The sequence below is a fragment of the Scyliorhinus torazame genome, chromosome 3 (assembly GCF_047496885.1).
Source record: "Scyliorhinus torazame isolate Kashiwa2021f chromosome 3, sScyTor2.1, whole genome shotgun sequence".
In the NCBI taxonomy this organism is placed as follows: domain Eukaryota; kingdom Metazoa; phylum Chordata; class Chondrichthyes; order Carcharhiniformes; family Scyliorhinidae; genus Scyliorhinus; species Scyliorhinus torazame.
In genome coordinates this window covers 14,741,995-14,760,912 of record NC_092709.1, presented here as the reverse complement: position 1 = coordinate 14,760,912, position 18,918 = coordinate 14,741,995, and the positions used below count along the sequence as shown (strand labels likewise).

The window sequence follows — 18,918 nt, the reverse complement described above, 5'->3', positions numbered from 1 at the left end:
GCCTTCTTATGGACTGATCTGACTTCTCCACGCATCTTCCCTATCGAGTAGCACCACACTAGCACAGACAGTGAAAGTAAGGAGTGTGCTACAGATTGTTCTGAGGCAGCCCAGCATCAGATGCTACCTCTCCAATCCAGACCCAGTGAGACCAGTGAAGCTCCACTGGAGCATTTCCACTGTGCCGTTCACCATCACTTTCCACCTGCAGGTTTGTAGATCCAACAATTCTCATTTCTCCCCGATTTGGGAAAATCTCCACTCATTGCCCCTAACCCCCATGACCCCAGTCACCCCCAACCCCCATTGACCCCACTCATTCCCCCAATCCCCATTGACCACAATCACCCCCACAACCCCCATTGACCCCACTCATTCCCTCAACCCCCATTCACTCCACTCATTCTCCCCAACCCCCATTGACCCCACTCACTCCCCCAACCCCCATTGACACCAATCACCCCCAACCCCCATTGACCCCAATCACCACCCAACTCCCATGCACTCCACTCATTCTCCCCAACACCCATTGACACCAATCACCCCCAACCCCCATTGACACCAATCACCACCCAACTCCCATTCACTCCACTCATTCCCCCAACACCCATTGACCCCACTAATTCCCCAAAACCCATTGACCCCACTAATTTCCCAACCCCCATTGACCCCAATCCCCCCCAACACCCATTGACCCCACTAATTCCCCAACACCCATTGACCCCACTAATTCCCCAACACCCATCAACCCCACTAATTTCCCAACCTCCATTGACCCCACTCATTCCCCCAAACCCCATTGACCCCAATCACCCCCAACACCCATTGACCCTACTAATTCCCCAACCCCCATTCACCCCAACCCCGATTCACTCCACTCATTCCCCCCAACCTCCATTGACCCCACTAATTCCCCAACCCCCATCAACCCCACTAATTTCCCAACCTCCATTGACCCCACTCATTCCCCCAACCCCCAATGACCCTACTAATTCCCCAGCCCCCATTCACCCCACTCATTCCCCCAACCCCCATTCACCCCACTCATCCCCCAACACCCATTGACCTCACTCCTTACCCCAACCCCCATTGACCCCACTCATTCCCCCCAAACCCCATTGACCCCACAATTCCCCAACCCCCATTCACCCCAATCATCACCCCAATCCCCATTGACCCCACTCATTCTCCCCAACCCCCTTTAACCCCTCATTCCCCAAACCCCCATTGACCCCACTCATTCCCCCAACCCCCATTGACCCCACTAATTCCCCAACCCCCATTGACCCCACTCATTCCCCCAACACCCATTGACCCCAATCCCCCCAACCCCCATTGACCCCACTCATTCCCCCAACACCCATTGACCCCAATCCCCCCCAACCCCCATTGACCCCACTCATTCCCCCAATCCCCATTGACCCCACTAATTCCCCAACCCCCACTGGCCCCACTCATTCACCCAACACCCAATGACCCCATTAATTCCCCAACCCCCATCAACCCCACTAATTTCCCAACCCCCATTGACCCCAATCCCCCCCAACCCCCATTGACTCTACTCATCCCCCCGAACCATCATTCACCCCACTCATTCTCCCCAACCCCCATTGACCCCACTCATTCTCCCCAACCTCCATTGACCCCACTCATTCCCCAACCCCCATTGGCCCCATTCATCCCCCAACCCCCATTGACCCCACTCATTCCCCAACCCGCATTGGCCCCATTCATCCCCCAACCCCCATTGATCCCACTCATTCCCCAACCCCCATTGGCCCCATTCATCCCCTTAACCCCCATTGGCCCCATTCATCCCCCAACCCCCATTGACCCCACTCATTACCCAACCCCCATTGGCCCCATTCATCCCCCAACCCCCATTGACCCCACTCATTCCCCAACCCCCATTGGCCCCATTCATCCCCTTAACCCCCATTGACCCCACTCATTCCCCACAACCCCCATTGGCCCCATTCATCCCCTCTACCCCCATTGACCCCACTCATCCCCTCAGCCCCCATTGACCCCACTCATTCTCCCCAACCCCCACTGACCCCACTCATTCTCCCCAACCCTCATTGACCCACTCATTCTCCCCAACCCCCATTAACCCCACTCATTCTCCCCAACCCCCATTGACCCCACTCATTCCCCCCAACCCCCACTGACCCCACTCATTCTCCCCAACCCCCATTGACCCCACTCATTCCCCAACCCCCATTGGCCCCATTCAGCCCCCCAACCCTGATTGACCCCACTTGTTCCCCCCAACCCCCATGCACCCCATTTGTCCCCCCAACCACCATTGACCCCACTCATTCCCCCCAACCCCCATTGACCCCACTCATTCTCCCCAACCCCCATTGACCCCACTCCTTCCCCCATCCCCCATTGACCCCACTCATTCTCCCCAACCCCCATTGACCCCACTCATTCCCCCCAACCCCCATTGACCCCACTCATTCTCCCCAACCCCCACTGACCCCACTCATTCTCCCCAACCCCCATTGACCCCACTCATTCCCCAAACCCCATTGACCCCATTCATCCCCTCAACCCCCATTGACCCCACTCCTTCCCCCCAACACCCATTGACCCCACTCCTTCCCCCAACCCCCATTGACCCCACTCATTCCTCAACCCCCATTGGCCCCACTCATTCTCCACAACTCCCATTGGCCCCTTCATCCCCTCAACCCCCATTGACCCCACTCATTCCCCAACCCCCATTGACCCCACTCATTCTCCCCAACCCCCATTGACCCCACTCATTCTCCCCAACCCCCACTGACCCCACTCATTCTCCCCAACCCCCATTGACCCCACTCATTCTCCCCAACCCCCATTAACCCCACTCATTCCCCAACCCCCATTGACCCCACTTATTCTCCCCAACCCCCATTAACCCCACTCATTCCCCCCAACCCCCATTAACCCCACTCATTCCCCCCAACCCCCATTGACCCCATTCAGTCCCCAACCCCCATTGACCCCACTCATTCTTCCCAACCCCCATTGACCCCACTCATTCTCCCCAACCCCCATTTGCCCCATTTAGCCCCCCAACCCCCATTGACCCCATTCAGCCCCCCAACCCCCATTGACCCCACTTATTCTCCCCGACCCCCATTAACCCCACTCATTCCCCAACCCCCATTGACCTCACTCCTTACCCCAACCCCCATTGACCCCACTCATTCCCCCCAAACCCCATTGACCCCACAATTCCCCAACCCCCATTCACCCCAATCATCACCCCAACCCCCATTGACCACACTCATTCTCCCCAACCCCCTTTAACCCCTCATTCCCCGAACCCCCATTGACCCTACTCATTCCCCCAACCCCCATTGACCCCACTAATTCCCCAACCCCCATTGACCCCACTCATTCCCCGAACACCCATTGACCCCAATCCCGCCCAACCCCCATTGACCCCACTCATTCCCCCAATCCCCATTGACCCCACTAATTCCCCAACCCCCATTGGCCCCACTCATTCACCCAACACCCAATGACCCCACTAATTCCCCAACCCCAATCAACCCCACTAATTTCCCAACCCCCATTGACCCCAATCCCCCCCAACCCCCATTGACTCCACTCATCCCCCCGAACCATCATTCACCCCACTCATTCTCCCCAACCGCCATTGACCCCACTCATTCTCCCCAACCCCCATTGACCCCACTCATTCCCCAACCCCCATTGGCCCCATTCATCCCCCAACCCCCATTGACCCCACTCATTCCCCAACCCGCATTGGCCCCATTCATCCCCCAACCCCCATTGACCCCACTCATTCCCCAACCCCCATTGGCCCCATTCATCCCCTTAACCCCCATTGGCCCCATTCATCCCCCAACCCCCATTGACCCCACTCATTCCCCAACCCCCATTGGCCCCATTCATCCCCCAACCCCCATTGACCCCACTCATTCCCCAACCCCCATTGGCCCCATTCATCCCCTTAACCCCCATTGACCTCACTCATTCCCCACAACCCCCATTGGCCCCATTCATCCCCTCAACCCCCATTGACCCCACTCATCCCCTCAGCCCCCATTGACCCCACTCATTCTCCCCAACCCCCACTGACCCCACTCATTCTCCCCAACCCCCATTGACCCCACTCATTCTCCCCAACCCCCATTAACCCCACTCATTCTCCCCAACCCCCATTGACCCCACTCATTCCCCCCAACCCCCACTGACCCCACTCATTCTCCCCAACCCCCATTGACCCCACTCATTCCCCAACCCCCATTGGCCCCATTCAGCCCCCCAACCCTCATTGACCCCACTTGTTCCCCCCAACCCCCATGCACCCCATTTGTCCCCCCAACCACCATTGACCCCACTCATTCCCCCAACCCCCATTGACCCCACTCATTCCCCAACCCCCATTGACCCCACTCATTCCCCCCCAACCCCCATTGACCCCACTCATTCCCCCCCAACCCCCATTGACCCCACTCATTCTCCCCAACCCCCATTGACCCCACCCATTCCCCCAACCCCCATTGACCCCACTCATTCCCCCCCAACCCCCATTGACCCCACTCATTCCCCAACCCCCATTGACCCCACTCATTCTCCCCAACCCCCACTGACCCCACTCATTCTCCCCAACCCCGATTGACCCCACTCATTCTCCCCAACCCCCATCAACCCCACTCATTCCCCACAACCCCCATTGGCCCCACTCATCCCCCCAACCCCCATTGACCCCACTCATTCTCCCCAACCCCCATTGACCCCACTCATTCCCCCAACCCCCATTGACCCCACTCATTCTCCCCAACCCCACTGACCCCACTCATTCTCCCCAACCCCCATTGACCCCACTCATTCCCCAAACCCCATTGGCCCCATTCATCCCCTCAACCCCCATTGACCCCACTCCTTCCCCCCAACACCCATTGACCCCACTCCTTCCCCCAACCCCCATTGACCCCACTCATTCCTCAACCCCCATTGGCCCCACTCATTCCCCACAACCCCCATTGGCCCCTTCATCCCCTCAACCCCCATTGACCCCACTCATTCCCCAACCCCCATTGACCCCACTCATTCTCCCCAACCCCCATTGACCCCACTCATTCTCCCCAACCCCCACTGACCCCACTCATTCTCCCCAACCCCCATTGACCCCACTCATTCTCCCCAACCCCCATTAACCCCACTCATTCCCCAACCCCCATTGACCCCACTCATTCTCCCCAACCCCCATTAACCCCACTCATTCCCCCCAACCCCCATTAACCCCACTCATTCCCCCCAACCCCCATTGACCCCATTCAGCCCCCCAACCCCCATTAACCCCACTCATTCCCCCAACCCCCATTAACCCCACTCATTCCCCCCAACCCCCATTGACCCCATTCAGCCCCCCAACCCCCATTGACCCCACTCATTCTCCCCAACCCCCATTGACCCCACTCATTCTCCCCCACCCCATTTGCCCCATTTAGCCCCCCAACCCCCATTGACCCCATTCAGCCCCCCAACCCCCATTGACCCCACTTATTCTCCCCGACCCCCATTAACCCCACTCATTCCCCAACCCCCATTGACCCCACTCATTCCCCTTCAACCCCCATTAACCCCACTCATTCCCCAACCCCCATTGACCCCACTCATTCTCCCCAACCCCCACTGACCCCACTCATTCCCCCCAACCCCCACTGACCCCACTCATTCCCCCCAACCCCCACTGACCCCACTCATTCCCCTTCAACCCCCATTGACCCCACTCATTCCCCTTCAACCCCCATTGACCCCACTCATCCCCTCCGACCCCCATTGACCCCACTCATCCACACCAAACCCCATTGACCCCACTCATTCCTGGAATCCTGCCACAGTGACATTTTCTGTTCCCATTTATTTAAGTTAAATCCACCTTAATAGCTTCTTGAGAAATGGCCAAGAATGTAGCAGGTGAAATCTTCTTCCTGGTGTTTACCTTAAAGGGGTAAAGTTCGTCCTGTTGATTGCCTTTTGGATTTATCCCTTATGAACGATGCAATAATTCCTTAAGTTGTACTTAGCTGTTTCCTACATGAGTACTCCATTGTTGTTATCTCTGGCTCTCTGAGGTTATGTCCATACAGAATCTCTCTCTCACCCGATTGTTTGCTTCATCGCATTCAGGCCAGGCCCGGGTTACCCTCTCCAGTCTCCCAAGATCATTAAGACCTTTCCACCTACATTAAGAGACTGATTAAGCTCGGAATGTTTTCCTTGGAAAGACGGAGGCTGAGGGGAGACCTGATTGAGGTCCACAAAATTACGAGAGGTGTAGACAGGGTGAATAATCGGAAGTTTTGTTCCAACCCGGAAGACTCAATTACAAGGGGGCACAGGTTCAAGGTGAGAGGGGGAAAGTTTAGGAGAGAGGTGTGGGGAAAGTATTTCATGCAGAGGTTGGCGGGTGCCTGGAATGCGTTGCCAGTGGAGGTGGTGGAGGCGTGCATATAGCAACGTTTAAGATGTATTTTGACAGACACATCAACAGGTGGGGAATGGAGGGATACAGATTGCTTGGCAAATAAGTAGTAAGTCTAAATAAGGAATCTGAATTGGTGCAGGCTTGGTGAGCCTTTGTTCTTGGTTCTTTTTAACACTGCAACCAATTTGAAAAAAATAGTCATCCAGTGGAATGCACTGCCAGCAGAGGTGGTGGAGTCAGAGTCATTAGGGACATTTAAGCGACTCTTAGACAGGCACATGGATACAGTAAATTGAAGGGGTGTAGGTTAGGTTGATCTTAGATTAGGATAAATGATCAACACAATATCGTGGGCTGAAGGGCCTGCACTGTGCTGTACTGTTCTATGTTCTATAATGGACAAGAGTTTGCAGTCAGCGGTGAGTTAAGGGTGGTCAGCATTGACCTCGAAGGAGGCTTCGCTGAGGTATCAGGGGCTGGAGTCTCCGCGCCCCGACGCCGAAATCACGGCCGGCGCCGGGGCGGAGAATCCAGCTTTCCGCATGGAATCGGGACTGGCGGCGGTTCCCCAATCCTCCGGGCCCCGATAAGCCGCGTACTCCTACCTGCGGCCATTGCCAGAGACCCGCTCCGCCATTCTCCGCCCCCAACCGGCCGAGGTCTCGACGCCTTGGATCTAATGTGGTCCTGCCGGTCGGGATACTCGCGTGGCAGCTGCGGACTCAGTCTGCGGCCACCTTGGTCGGTGGCAAGCCGATCGGAGGGCAGGTGGGGCCTTATATGGCACCGGGCTAATTTTGGGCAGGCAGTCCGGGTCGGGCACGTGGCCGAACGGGGGCACTATTTGGAGCGTTCAGCTCCGCGGTCTGAGTCCGCCGTGGGGCACGGCACGGCCGCTGGAGGCCGCCACCGTGCGCATGCCCGGCCTCTGACCTGGACGCGCCGGGGCCCGTATCTGTAGCAAAAGCTGCTAGATCCACGCCGGGTCCTGCTGGCCCCCTGCAGGGCTAGGAATATGGGGCCTTTTGACGCCAATTGTTCTGGCGTGAAAGGCTACAATTTTTACGACGGCGTGGGGACATAGTCCCTGAAACGGAGAATCCAGCCCCAGGTGTCTCCTTGCATTGAATTTACCCTCTATCGTCAGGAAGTGGCACCTCATCTGATTACAGCGTTTATCGCTGGGCATTGTCAATGTAGAGCTGGAGTGATGTCAGCAGGGTGTCTAAGTAGCCAATCACATTAAAAGGTTTTCCCAGGCGCACAAACAGGAAACAAAAATTACAAAAATATAAGAACAGAAATGTTAGTCATCGAGTATAGCGGTGACTATATGTTTGAATGAGGGTTTCAGCAACAGATGAGTGAGCCACTGGCTGTAAGTGAAAGAGAGCATTTCAAGTGGGCAGGAGATACGAAAGTCTGAAACACACACTAACAGATTCAAAAACAGCTTCTTCCCCGCTGTTACCACACTCCTGAATGACCCTCTTATGGACTGAACTGATCTCCCCACACATCGTCTCTCTGACTAGTACGATACTCCATATGCTTCACCCGACGTCTATGTATTTACATTGTGTATCGTATGTCCTGTGTTTTTCATGTATGGAACGATCTGTCTGGACTATACGCAGAACAATACTGTTCACTGTACCTCGGTACATGTGACAATAAATCAAATCCAATTGTTGTTTCCTCCTCTGATTTTTCCTCTGCCTTTATGTCCCCTCCCACCCCCAACCCCCACCTCCCGCAGAATTCCATGTGATCGAGCCCTCTCGGCACGTTGCAGTGGAATTGTTAATGTAGTACGTGCAAAATACAAAGGATGAGCCGACTATCACCCCATTGCCGCTGTGCCTTGGAGCCTACCTTTCTGTGCTATCTCGATGACTGAAGATTCAACTAATGTTCCCTAATAAATGCTTCTAAGATCAGCAAAGTGTTTTGAAAATGAAATGAAATGAAATGAACTGAAATTTTTGGATTGGTTGTTAATTCATTGCAGCCTGCAGTTCTCGCTCGATAAAATATAATAGTTTTTTTAGATCTGGGTAATCTACACTGACCTTATGTTAAGCCTTTCGGATTTAGTTTTGAACTTGGCGTTTTTGATTTATTTATCTTCTCATTCTTCTCAACCCAAAGGTCCCTGCAAGATCTTTCCAAGCAAACAGACATCCCCTATGGCACAGTGATGGAGTCAGCTGTATATGAGCATGTTCGAGTGAAAGGAATGAACCCCTTTGAGAGAGACAATATGTACGCCCAAATGTGGAGGATGATCAACAGAGGTAATGGCACAGAGACCTCGGTGAAGGACTCCCAGGAAGGCATCCAAAGGGTACAGTGCATTTCTCTCACCTCTTTACACCATCTGTATATTACTCTCCTAAGTGTTAAATTAGATTGTTGCACTCTGATGAATTGATATGTGTGGGCGATGGCAAATTGCAGAATTCTAGATAAACGGAGTTCAAATGTCGCCCTAAGCTGCAATTTCATTTTCTTTTTAAACTGCCCTTTTTCTTCCATTTATGAAAAAGATAACGCGCTCCATTCAATTTTTTGCCACATTTACAACCTCACTCCTTGAGCTAAAAGGGAAGGTAGGCAGCAGGATGCAGCCCCCTGGAGAAGGCCATGCTAATGGGTGGTAAAGTGCCACTTTATCGTCCCTCTGCTTCTGTGCCTTCCACGTGAGATAGCTGCTGTGTTACGTCCGAGATATGTGTGGTGCAGCATTGGAGATGCAAAAAAGATTCACCAGAATGACACCAAAACGTGGGAAGTTATACCAACCGGGAAAAATTGAATAAGCTGTCGTTCCTTTCTCCAGGAAAGTGGTGACTAAGGGGTGATCTGAGAGAGCTATTTAAGATTATACAAGGGTTTGATGCTCTCTGGACAATGTGGAAGCTGAGATGTTGTTTCCCCTGATTAAAACCAGGGGTCATCATTTCAGGACAAAGGGTCTGCAATTTAAAACCGATGAGGAAAATATTCTTCACTCAGAGGGCTAACCCGTCCATCTCCAGCTCACATCCAGCTCAACCAGCTTGTAGGCTCTCTTATTCTGTCTTCTAATATGAGTCGATAGTCCGGTTGATGGGAGGTGTCCAAAATATAATTTGTATTGCTAATTATTCACCTTAATACACTTGCATAAGAACTGAATCAAAAATTTGATCAAATGATAGATAAACTGGTCAGAACATAGAGAAAACATAAAGCACAGGAGAAATATAAAGAAAATGCTTTAAAACAAAGTAAACAGATAGATGGTTCAAGAATTCAGGAAAGCATTAATTCAGAATGAACCCTTGACTACGAGGTCTTACTTTAAAGAAATTCTTATTGATGGTCCAATCCCTCATTTACTCTCTTGGGTTTCTAATTCTCAGCTGAGACCTCCTGATTTGTTCAATTAGATGTCTGTTACTTAGTGGATGATTTATTAATCAAACATTGGTCATTACTTCTGATTTATTAATGTCCATCAAAATGAATGCGGCGTAAATGAGGGGAAAGGCTTTGTTGTGTCAGGAGGGTCAGAAACCAGGGCCGGTATTTTCCAGCCGACCCCCCCCCCCCCCCCCCCCACCCCCCACACACCCCCATCCAACCTCCATCACGTATTTTCCCGTAGCGGAGGTTACTTGCCCTGGCAACCAGTGAGGTCTTCCGGTCCCGCCGAGGTCTGTAGAGTTTTGTATGGCTTGCCAGGCCCGCCACCAGGGAATCCAGGGTTGATGTGGGTGGGAAGGGCTGTAAGATCCCGTCCCAGAGATATAGCCTGCACTGACTCAAAAGGCTGGCGGAAGCGGAGTTAACAGTAACTTTCAAAAGGAGATTAGGACTGGGATTCTCCGGCTTTTGGGATTCTCTGTTCCCGCCGGCAGCATTTTTCTATTACCTAATCTCTTGTTTGTATGACCTTAAGTGGGTTAGTTGCCCAATAAGGGAGCCATTTGAAAATCATCAAGGATGAAACTAAAACACTAATTCACATCAAGCCGCCATGTGGTGTTTCCTCATCTTTGGAAAGAGATGGGCATGAAAATCAGGAGTGTGAAGAACCCAGAGGATCTAATTTTTGTGAGAAATGTGAATGCAAATCTGTCAGTATCAAAAACATAATTAACTCCCTTCAGTTCCTGATATCCCAGAAATAATAGCCAGAAATAATGGAGGGAATCACAATGATGTGGCCTCGGGCATTTGTGGGAGTCGGATTTTGTGGGGGTTCGGCACCTAAATGGTTGCTGGCATTGCTGCTGTGCCAATAAAAGATGGTCTCCTGCCCCCAAGAGTTTCAGGCCAATCAGAGCGCTGAAGCTCAGCCATTTCATTAGCAGCACCAGAAACCTGGCCGCTGCTGGAGCTGCCCCGAGAAGAAGAGCACGCCATGGAAGGACACCACCCTTCCAACCAGGTAACTGGAGTCAGGAGGTGCCGGGGCCAGTTAGGTAGGCCCCATTGAGGGGAGGAGTGGGGAGGTTTGTGAGTGGCAGGCAGGGCTATTGCTGTGGGGGCGGTCATTACCTGTAGGGGACCTCTCTGTGGACCAAAACATGCCCGAATAGGAGGGGCCGCTCACCCTGGGCATCCCTACTTACCTTGCCAAGTCCGCTGGGAGGACACTAGAGTTCACCAGGCAGTTTGTCCACTTAACAGAAAGTCTAACGGCACGGTTTTTAAAAATAACAGCTGTGGCAGGAAGTGGCCATATAATTGGCCACTTTAAGTGGTTCGATTTGCCACTGGGCAGAAGTTTTGACTGCCACCTCATGACATGCCAGTGAAAAAGGAACAGCAGCCTCCCCTACCCTACCCCCACCCCCCAACAACCCCCAGCCTTCATTGGCCATTCTGTGAGACCTCCTCCCACCTTGTCTCCAGGAAACTGGAGAATTCAGACCAACATGTGCAGTCTTATATCTGCTAAACAGCTGACCTTTAAACTCTGTCGGAGGAGGAAGGTGGAAGTCAGAATATCTCAGCGTTTCCACGGCAAGTGAAGAATTTCCCAATCTTAGGATTTTCACCAGGACTGTTATCATTTTCTAACTTCAGTTATTATTTCATCTCTGTTGCTTAACTCAAAAGGGCTTTCAAGTTAACACATCTGTTACCCTACCCGGTTTGTCCACTGTTATTACGTACAATGTTGTATTAAAAGTGAATGATGCACAGCATATCTGTAAATGACAGGCATGACTGACAATACATTATTTATGGTGCTGCTCATTCAATAAGGCCGAGAGCTATATTATTTTGTATGCATATTTAATGCATTTTCTCTTGACTTGTGTTGTATCACGGGCTGCTTTCTCTGAAATACCAGCACTGAACATTTTAATAAACTGCGGAGGCGGCTAGAATATTTTAAGAGGAATGCCAATGGTTGCATAGTCCAAATGTTGAATTCAATTACCCAACCTAAAGGATATTTTTACAGTAGAGGTTGAGGTAATTTTTACAGCTTCTCGCCACTATTGTCAAAGCATATCTTCAATTCAATTTTAACTCTGCACATAGATGCCAGTGGCACTCTCTGAGGCAATAACCATGGTGCACCATCACACTTCATTCTTTTTGATCTTCCAAATAGTCAATCTCTCTAATCCTCTCCATTATTCACCTTCCTCCACACGGTTCAACCTTGTTTTCACTCCTTACTGCACCAAAAAGGTTAGTGCATGAGTATCGCTAAAATAAAAGGCGACATGTCGAAGCTTTTAATCAATCACTCATCAGGACATTCACAGGAATGCCAACTGTAAAGGGAACAACAATTTATACTTCATGAAATGAGGGTCCTGATCAGTGGACAAATGGACTCTGATTGGCATGGAGTTAACTGGAGTTTAACATGGAGTTCAAATACACCAGTTAACCGATGGCTGACAGTTAACTGCCAATTTTCTAAAAAAATTCAAACCAGGCAGATTGACTCTGATTAGATCTTTAAAATTCTTGTTGGACTTGTGTAAGCACAATGAGCTACAAGGTGATGTATATGATAAGATGCAACCTCGCATCCCACTTTGTCCATTTGTGTATGGATTTCCCAAGACGCAAAATGTCTTTACGCCCTACCTTACCTATGACCGATTCTGCACAACGTGAAATGGCCAAGTGGTTGGTTGAGTTCCTACGACCAGCTTTGAGCACATTTTCCACATACACGGTGAAAGATTCCTTCACATTTGTGAAGACCATAGGGGACTTGCATTTTACATTGCCAGCCTACTCTGACTTCACCCAATGCCTGTGTCTTAACCCAATGCCTCCCCCTTCTCCCGATGCCTGCGTCTATGTATTTACATTGTCTCTTCGATGTTTGCCCAATTTTGTATTTTCTTTTCATGTATGGAATGATCTGTCTGAACTGTTCACAGAACAATACTTTTCACTGTGCCTCGGTACACGTGACAATGAACAAATCCATTCCAATCCAATCCAATACTCACCAAAGACAGCTCAAGGAAGCCATGGACATTTGAATCACAGGGAGGCAATGGCGTAGTGGTATTTTCACTGGACTAGAGACCCAGGGTAATGCTCTGGAGACCTGCGTTCGAATCCCACCAGGGCAGTTGGTGGTTCCAAAAATCTGGAATTAAAAGTCGAATGACAAACATGACACCAAATGTCATAAAAATCCATCTGGTTCACTAATGTCCTTTTGGGAAGGAAATCTGCCATCCGTACCTGGTCTGGCCTCCATGTGACTCCAGACCTACAGCAGTGTGGTTGATTCTTAAATGCACTCAGGGATGGGCAATAAATGCAATTGTGCGAAACAGTATTTATTGAAGTTAGGAACTTAGCAACTCACGCAGTTGAATTCAGTTTTAATTACACCATTTTTGCCCAAATAGATAGTGTTGCCATGCCATCCCTTTTGGGTCCAATTCTCACACGCATGTTTGTTGGGAAATGCTTCTTCGATGGAAATACACCTAACTTCCTACTCCTTGTATATTTCTAATATTAAGGTGATACATTTGCTATGTCTGAATCCACAGCTGTTTGTAAGGATTTTCTTGACACACCTTAATGGGCTCCATCCTGTAGTCCAATCCACCTCTGAAATGGGGCAGTCAAATTCACTCTTTCCTTGACATGCTGATTGAGAGGTCCTCTGGGTGTTCCCTACAAACGTCTACCGCAAGCTCACCATCACTGGTCAATGCACGCGTTGAGATTCTTACAATTCCATGCACTATAAGATTGACAACCTCGTAAATAGAGCCCAAGCCATTTGCTCACCATGAAGATTGATGCTGAAATAGGGTGCCTCACAGCCATCCTGGAAGATAATGGCTCCCCAATCAGATCATTGCCCACTATATATCGCACAAAGTCATGAATGGGCTTAAGGCTGCCACTTCCAGTCCTGAAAGGTTCCCAGCCTACCTTCGATTACCCTGGAAGGACAAGGTATCTCAAAAATTTGAACAACAGGTGAAGCTAGCTGTTTCACGCTGCTACTATGTAATAGCTGCATGAGTAGTGTCATGTGAGAGTACCTTTAAGAAATGGGTGTACTACTGCAGTGATGTCAGAGAGTGGGTGGAGCTGGGCTGTCTGTCAGCTTTTTACTTTCGTTTTTAGCAGGCTGCAGGGTGTGTTTTAGTTTCGGTTTCAGTGTTGGAGCTGAAGCCAGACCAAGCAGGTGTACTGCTGTTCTCTCTGCCATCAAAAGACTATCTCTTGATCATTTGGTGAATTCAGAATTATAAATGTTCTCTGTAGTGAATGTAAACCTTCTGTTAAAAGGTGTTTTTACGTCGTATGGATGTTAAAAGGAAAGCTTAAAGGATTCCTTAGAGTTGTAGTCTTTGGGGGTTGTATTTGAATTAATTGTTGCTAAGATGTTCACTGTATGTTTTAAAAAGGTTAATTTGAGTTCATAGAATAAACATTGTTTTGCTTTTAAAAAATACTTTTCCATTTCTGCTGTACCACACCTGTAGAGTGGGCCGTCTTCTCCCCATACCACAATCTATTAAAAGTTGTGGGTCAGGTGAACTCCATGATACACTTTGGAGTTCTCTAAACCCTGGCGCATAACAGTAGTATTCGCCAAGAAAAGGATACTGCCGTAGAGCCAAAAAGACGTCCTACCTATCACACAATGAGTAACGTGGTATATGGATTTCAATGCCAGTGTAAATGCTGGGTATGTGGCATCCCAAAGACTGGTGTATTGTATCAAACAGCAGGGGCAGCACGGTAGCATAGTGGTTAGCACAGTTGCTTCACAGCTCCCGGGTCCCAGGTTCGATTCCTGGCTTGGATCACTGCCTGTGTGGAGTTTGTACGTTCTCCCCGTGTCTGTGTGGAGTTACTCCGGGTGCTCCGGTTTCCTCCCGCAGTCCAAAGATGTGCCGGTTAGGTGGATTGGCTATGCGAACGGCTGGAGAATCCAAGTTTCCGACGAAATCGGGGGCGGCGCCGCTTTTGCGATGCTCCACCCCCTCCAAAGCGGCGTACGTTCCACGTATCGACGCCTCCGGGCATTGCCGATGGGCCAAGTTCCCGACGGCATGGGTCTTTCATGGTCTCACCCATCAGGAATTTGTCGTGGTGGCTGCAGACTCAGTCCAGGGCCGCCACAGTCGGGGGAGGGCTGATCCGCGGGCAGGGGGGGACATTATTCAGGGCTGGGAGCACTGTTGGGGGTGGTCTGGGGTGCGCGAGACGGGGAATATTTTGCAGGCCAGGTCTGCGAGGGGCTGCGAACGGCATGCGCGGCCACGGACCCGGCAATTCTCTGGGGCGTATCGGCAGCTAGAACTGGGTGCTCTACGCTGCCATCTTGCTAGCCCCCAGCATAACATGGAATCGGTGGCCGTTTTCCGCTTGTTTCCTGGCATAAAAAGCCACCGTTCCCACGCCGGCATAGCGACATAGCCCCAGAATCTGAGAATCCAGCTCCCGGAGTCTTCGCCCAAATGAAATGTATGAAAGCCGACATAGTCTTCCTCCAAGAGACACACCTGAGGGGGAAGGACCGACTGCAGATAAAGAAAGGCTGGGTGGGACAGACCTACCACTCCTGCTACGGGATGAGAGCTGGGGGGGGGGTTAGCCGTACTGCTTAGTAAGAGGACGGTGTTCAGCGCGACAAGGACGGTTATGGACCTAGGGAGACAGTACATCATGGTCAGCGGGGCCCTGGATGGGGCACCAGTGGTCCTGGTCAACGCATACGCTCCCAACTGGGACGACACAGAATTTGTATAGAAGGCCATGGTGGAAATAGATACGCACCGACTGATCACGGGGGGAGACTTTAACTGTGTACAGGACCCACTGATGGGCAGGTCGAACCCAGAACTGGGAAAGCGACAGGCATGGCTGGGGACATGGGACAGTTTATGGAACAGATGGAGAAGGTGGACCCCTGGAGGATCATGCACCCGGGTGAGAAGGAATTCTCGTTTTTCTTTGCCAATACACAAGGTCCATACCCATATTGACTTCTTTGTAGTGGGGTAATCGGTGCATCCAGAGATAGTCAGAGCAGAATACTCTGCAATACATGGACGTGAGGTTGGACACAGCCCTCTTGGCTGCCAAGGTCTTGCCAGAAAACATCACAGGCCATAGCGGAGTACATTACTAACAACCGGAATGGGGAAGTCTCACCTTTCACGTTCTGGGAGGCACGGAAGGCTGTGATTCGGGGAGAAGTTATCGCTGATAAGGCTCGCAGAGACAGGAAAGAGGGGGCGGCTCAGCAACAACTGATCGACTCCATTCTGAAGGTCGACAGACGGTTCTCCGACGCTCCGACCGTGGAGCTCATGGCAGAGAGGAAAAAGTACACATGGACTTTAACCCGTTATCCACCAGGAAGGCAGCGCACCAACTCCGCCAGACACGGAGGACCTTCTACCAGCATGGAGACAAGGCTAGCCACCTGCTGGCTGACCAGCTGAGAAAGCAGCCAGCCACAAGGGAAGTAGCCAGGTAAAGGATAACAGAGGCAGACTGGTAGACGAACCACAAAAAGGTCAATAAAGCAGTCTAGGCTCTCTACCGGGGGCTTTACACGTCCGAACCGCCCGACGTGGACTTGGGATGAAACAGTTCCACGACGGACTGAATATGCCAATCACGGGGGACGACAGATGGAGGGAACTGGAGGCACCAATAGGACTGGGAGAAGTCATGCAGAGCCTCAGTTCCATGCAGGCGGGGAAGGCGTCGGGACTCGGCAGGTTTCCGGCGGACTCCTACAAAAAACATGCAACAGCACCGGCCCACCACCTGGGGGAGATGTTCGCAGACCCGCTAGCAAGGGACAGCCTGCCTTCAATGCTACCACAGGCCACTAAACAGACACATTTTGCTGCTCAATGTAGACATGAAAATACTCGCAGAAATCCTGGCTAAGCAGCTAAATTACTTTGTGCCAGAGGTGGTCGCAGAGAACCAGATGTGCTTTGTTTTTTTTATAAATGTTTTTTTGGGGGCTTATGAACAAAGTATATTTACTGTTATGTACACAGAATAAGATATATACATATATATATATATATATAAAGAAGAGAAGGGCGCACACAAACATACCAAAAAATAAAAAATAAAAAATAAAATAAAGTAACTGGTAATGTATTATGCACCAGCTCAACAGCAGCAACTCTGTACAATTGGCAAAATTATTTACAACACAGTCATTGGACTCGAAAGGTTAGCTCTTTTCTCTCCCTACAGATGCTGCCAGACTTGCTGAGATTTTCCAGCATTTTCTCTTTCGTTTCAGTTTCCAGCATCCGCAGTAATTTGCTGTTCTACATAAGTAGCCATCTGTTTGTGGGGGGGGGGTTCAGCCGTTCCTCCCGTCTTTCGCCTGTATTCTCCTTGTTCTCTGTTCCTGTAGATGCCAAGTTTGTTATCGTATCCCGTGCCCTTCTTCCGGCTATCATTTCCCTGCCCCCCTCCCCCCCCCACACCTCCCTGGTTCTCCTCTGTTTTTCCCTGTCTCTTCCTTCTTTCCCCCCTCCCCCTCTTCTGCGTCCTCCCCCCTCTTCTGCCCCCTCGCCCCTCCTGTGGTTCACCTTTCTTTCCTCTTAGGTTTAGCTGTCTCTCCCCCCCTCCCGGTCTATCCCTCCCCGCCCCGCCTCGGCTACTTTCCCCTGATTCTTGGCTACCTGGCTATTCTTCTGCTTGTTCATTGGCCACAAACAATTGGGTGAATGGCTCCCACGTTCTGTGGAAGCCGCCGTCTGACCCTCGGATGGCGAATTTGATTTTCTCCATTTGGAGAGATTCTGAGAGGTCGGACAGCCAGTCTGCAGCTTTGGGTGGTGCTGCTGACCGCCAGCCGAACAGGATTCTACGGCGGGCGATCAGGGAGGCAAAGGCAAGGGCGTCTGCCCTCCTTCCCAGGAATGGATCTGGCTGGTCTGAAACCCCAAAGACCGCCACTTTCGGGCATGGCTCCACCCTCACCCCCACCACTTTGGACATTGCCTCGAAGAAGGCTGTCCAGTACCCTGCAAGTCAGGGGCAAGACCAGAACATGTGGGTGTGGTTGGCCGGGCCTCCTTGGCACCGTTCACATCTATCCTCCACCTCCGGGAAGACCCTACTCATACGGGTTCTTGTTAAGTGGGCTCTATGTACCACTTTTAGTTGCGTCAGGCTGAGCCTTGCACACGTGGAGGTGGAGTTGACCCTATGCAGTGCTTCGCTCCAGAGTCCCCACCCTATTTCAATCCCCAGGTCCTCCTCCCATTTCTTACTTGTTGCGTCCAGTACAGTGTCGGCCCTTTTTTACCAGTCGGTCATACATGTCACTGCAGTTCCCTTTATCTAGTATGCTTGCGTCCAGTAACTCTTCCAGTAGTGTCTGTCGTGGAGGTTGTGGGTACGTCCTTGTCTCCTTTCGTAGGAAGTTTTTGAGTTGCAGGTACCTTAGCTCGTTCCCCCGGCTGGCTGGAATTTCTCTGTCAGTTCGTCCAGTGTTGCGATCCTGCCGTCTGTGTATAGGTCCCTGACTGTCCGTGTCCCTCCATCCTGTCCCCACCTTTTGAAGGTGGCGTCAGTCAGTGCTGGTGTGAACCTATGGTTGTTGCAGATGGGAGCTTTGTCTGACGTTTTGGTCAGGCCAAATTGCTGCCATAGTTGGTTCCAGGACTGGAGGGTGGCTATCACCACTGGGCTGCTGGAGTGTTTTTTGGGTGGAAATGGGACAGATGTGCTTTGTTAAGGGTAGACAGCGAACAGTGGACAACTGCTGAAAGTGACAATGACCCCATCCCGGGAGAGAACACCAGAGGTGATCGTCTCCCTGGATGCAGAAAAAGCCTTCGACAGAGTCGAGTGGAAATACCTCACTGAGGTACTAGAGCGGTTTGGGCTAGGGACGGGGTTCATCTCATGCGTGAATCTCCTGTACAATGCCCTCAAGGCGAGCGAATGGACCAAGGCCACCA

At 51.2% G+C, this 18,918-nt stretch overlaps 1 protein-coding gene across 2 annotated transcripts in view; it reads left to right on the top strand.

The window, feature by feature from the left end:
- grid2 (glutamate receptor, ionotropic, delta 2) overlaps window positions 1–18,918 on the top strand; it is a 1,370,357-nt gene that overhangs the window by 1,188,203 nt on the left and 163,236 nt on the right. For both annotated transcript variants that reach the window (XM_072495324.1, XM_072495323.1), the window contains one exon: window positions 8,609–8,804. In XM_072495324.1, the coding sequence (XP_072351425.1) occupies window positions 8,609–8,804 (196 nt within the window). The remainder of the gene's footprint in view (window positions 1–8,608; window positions 8,805–18,918) is intronic.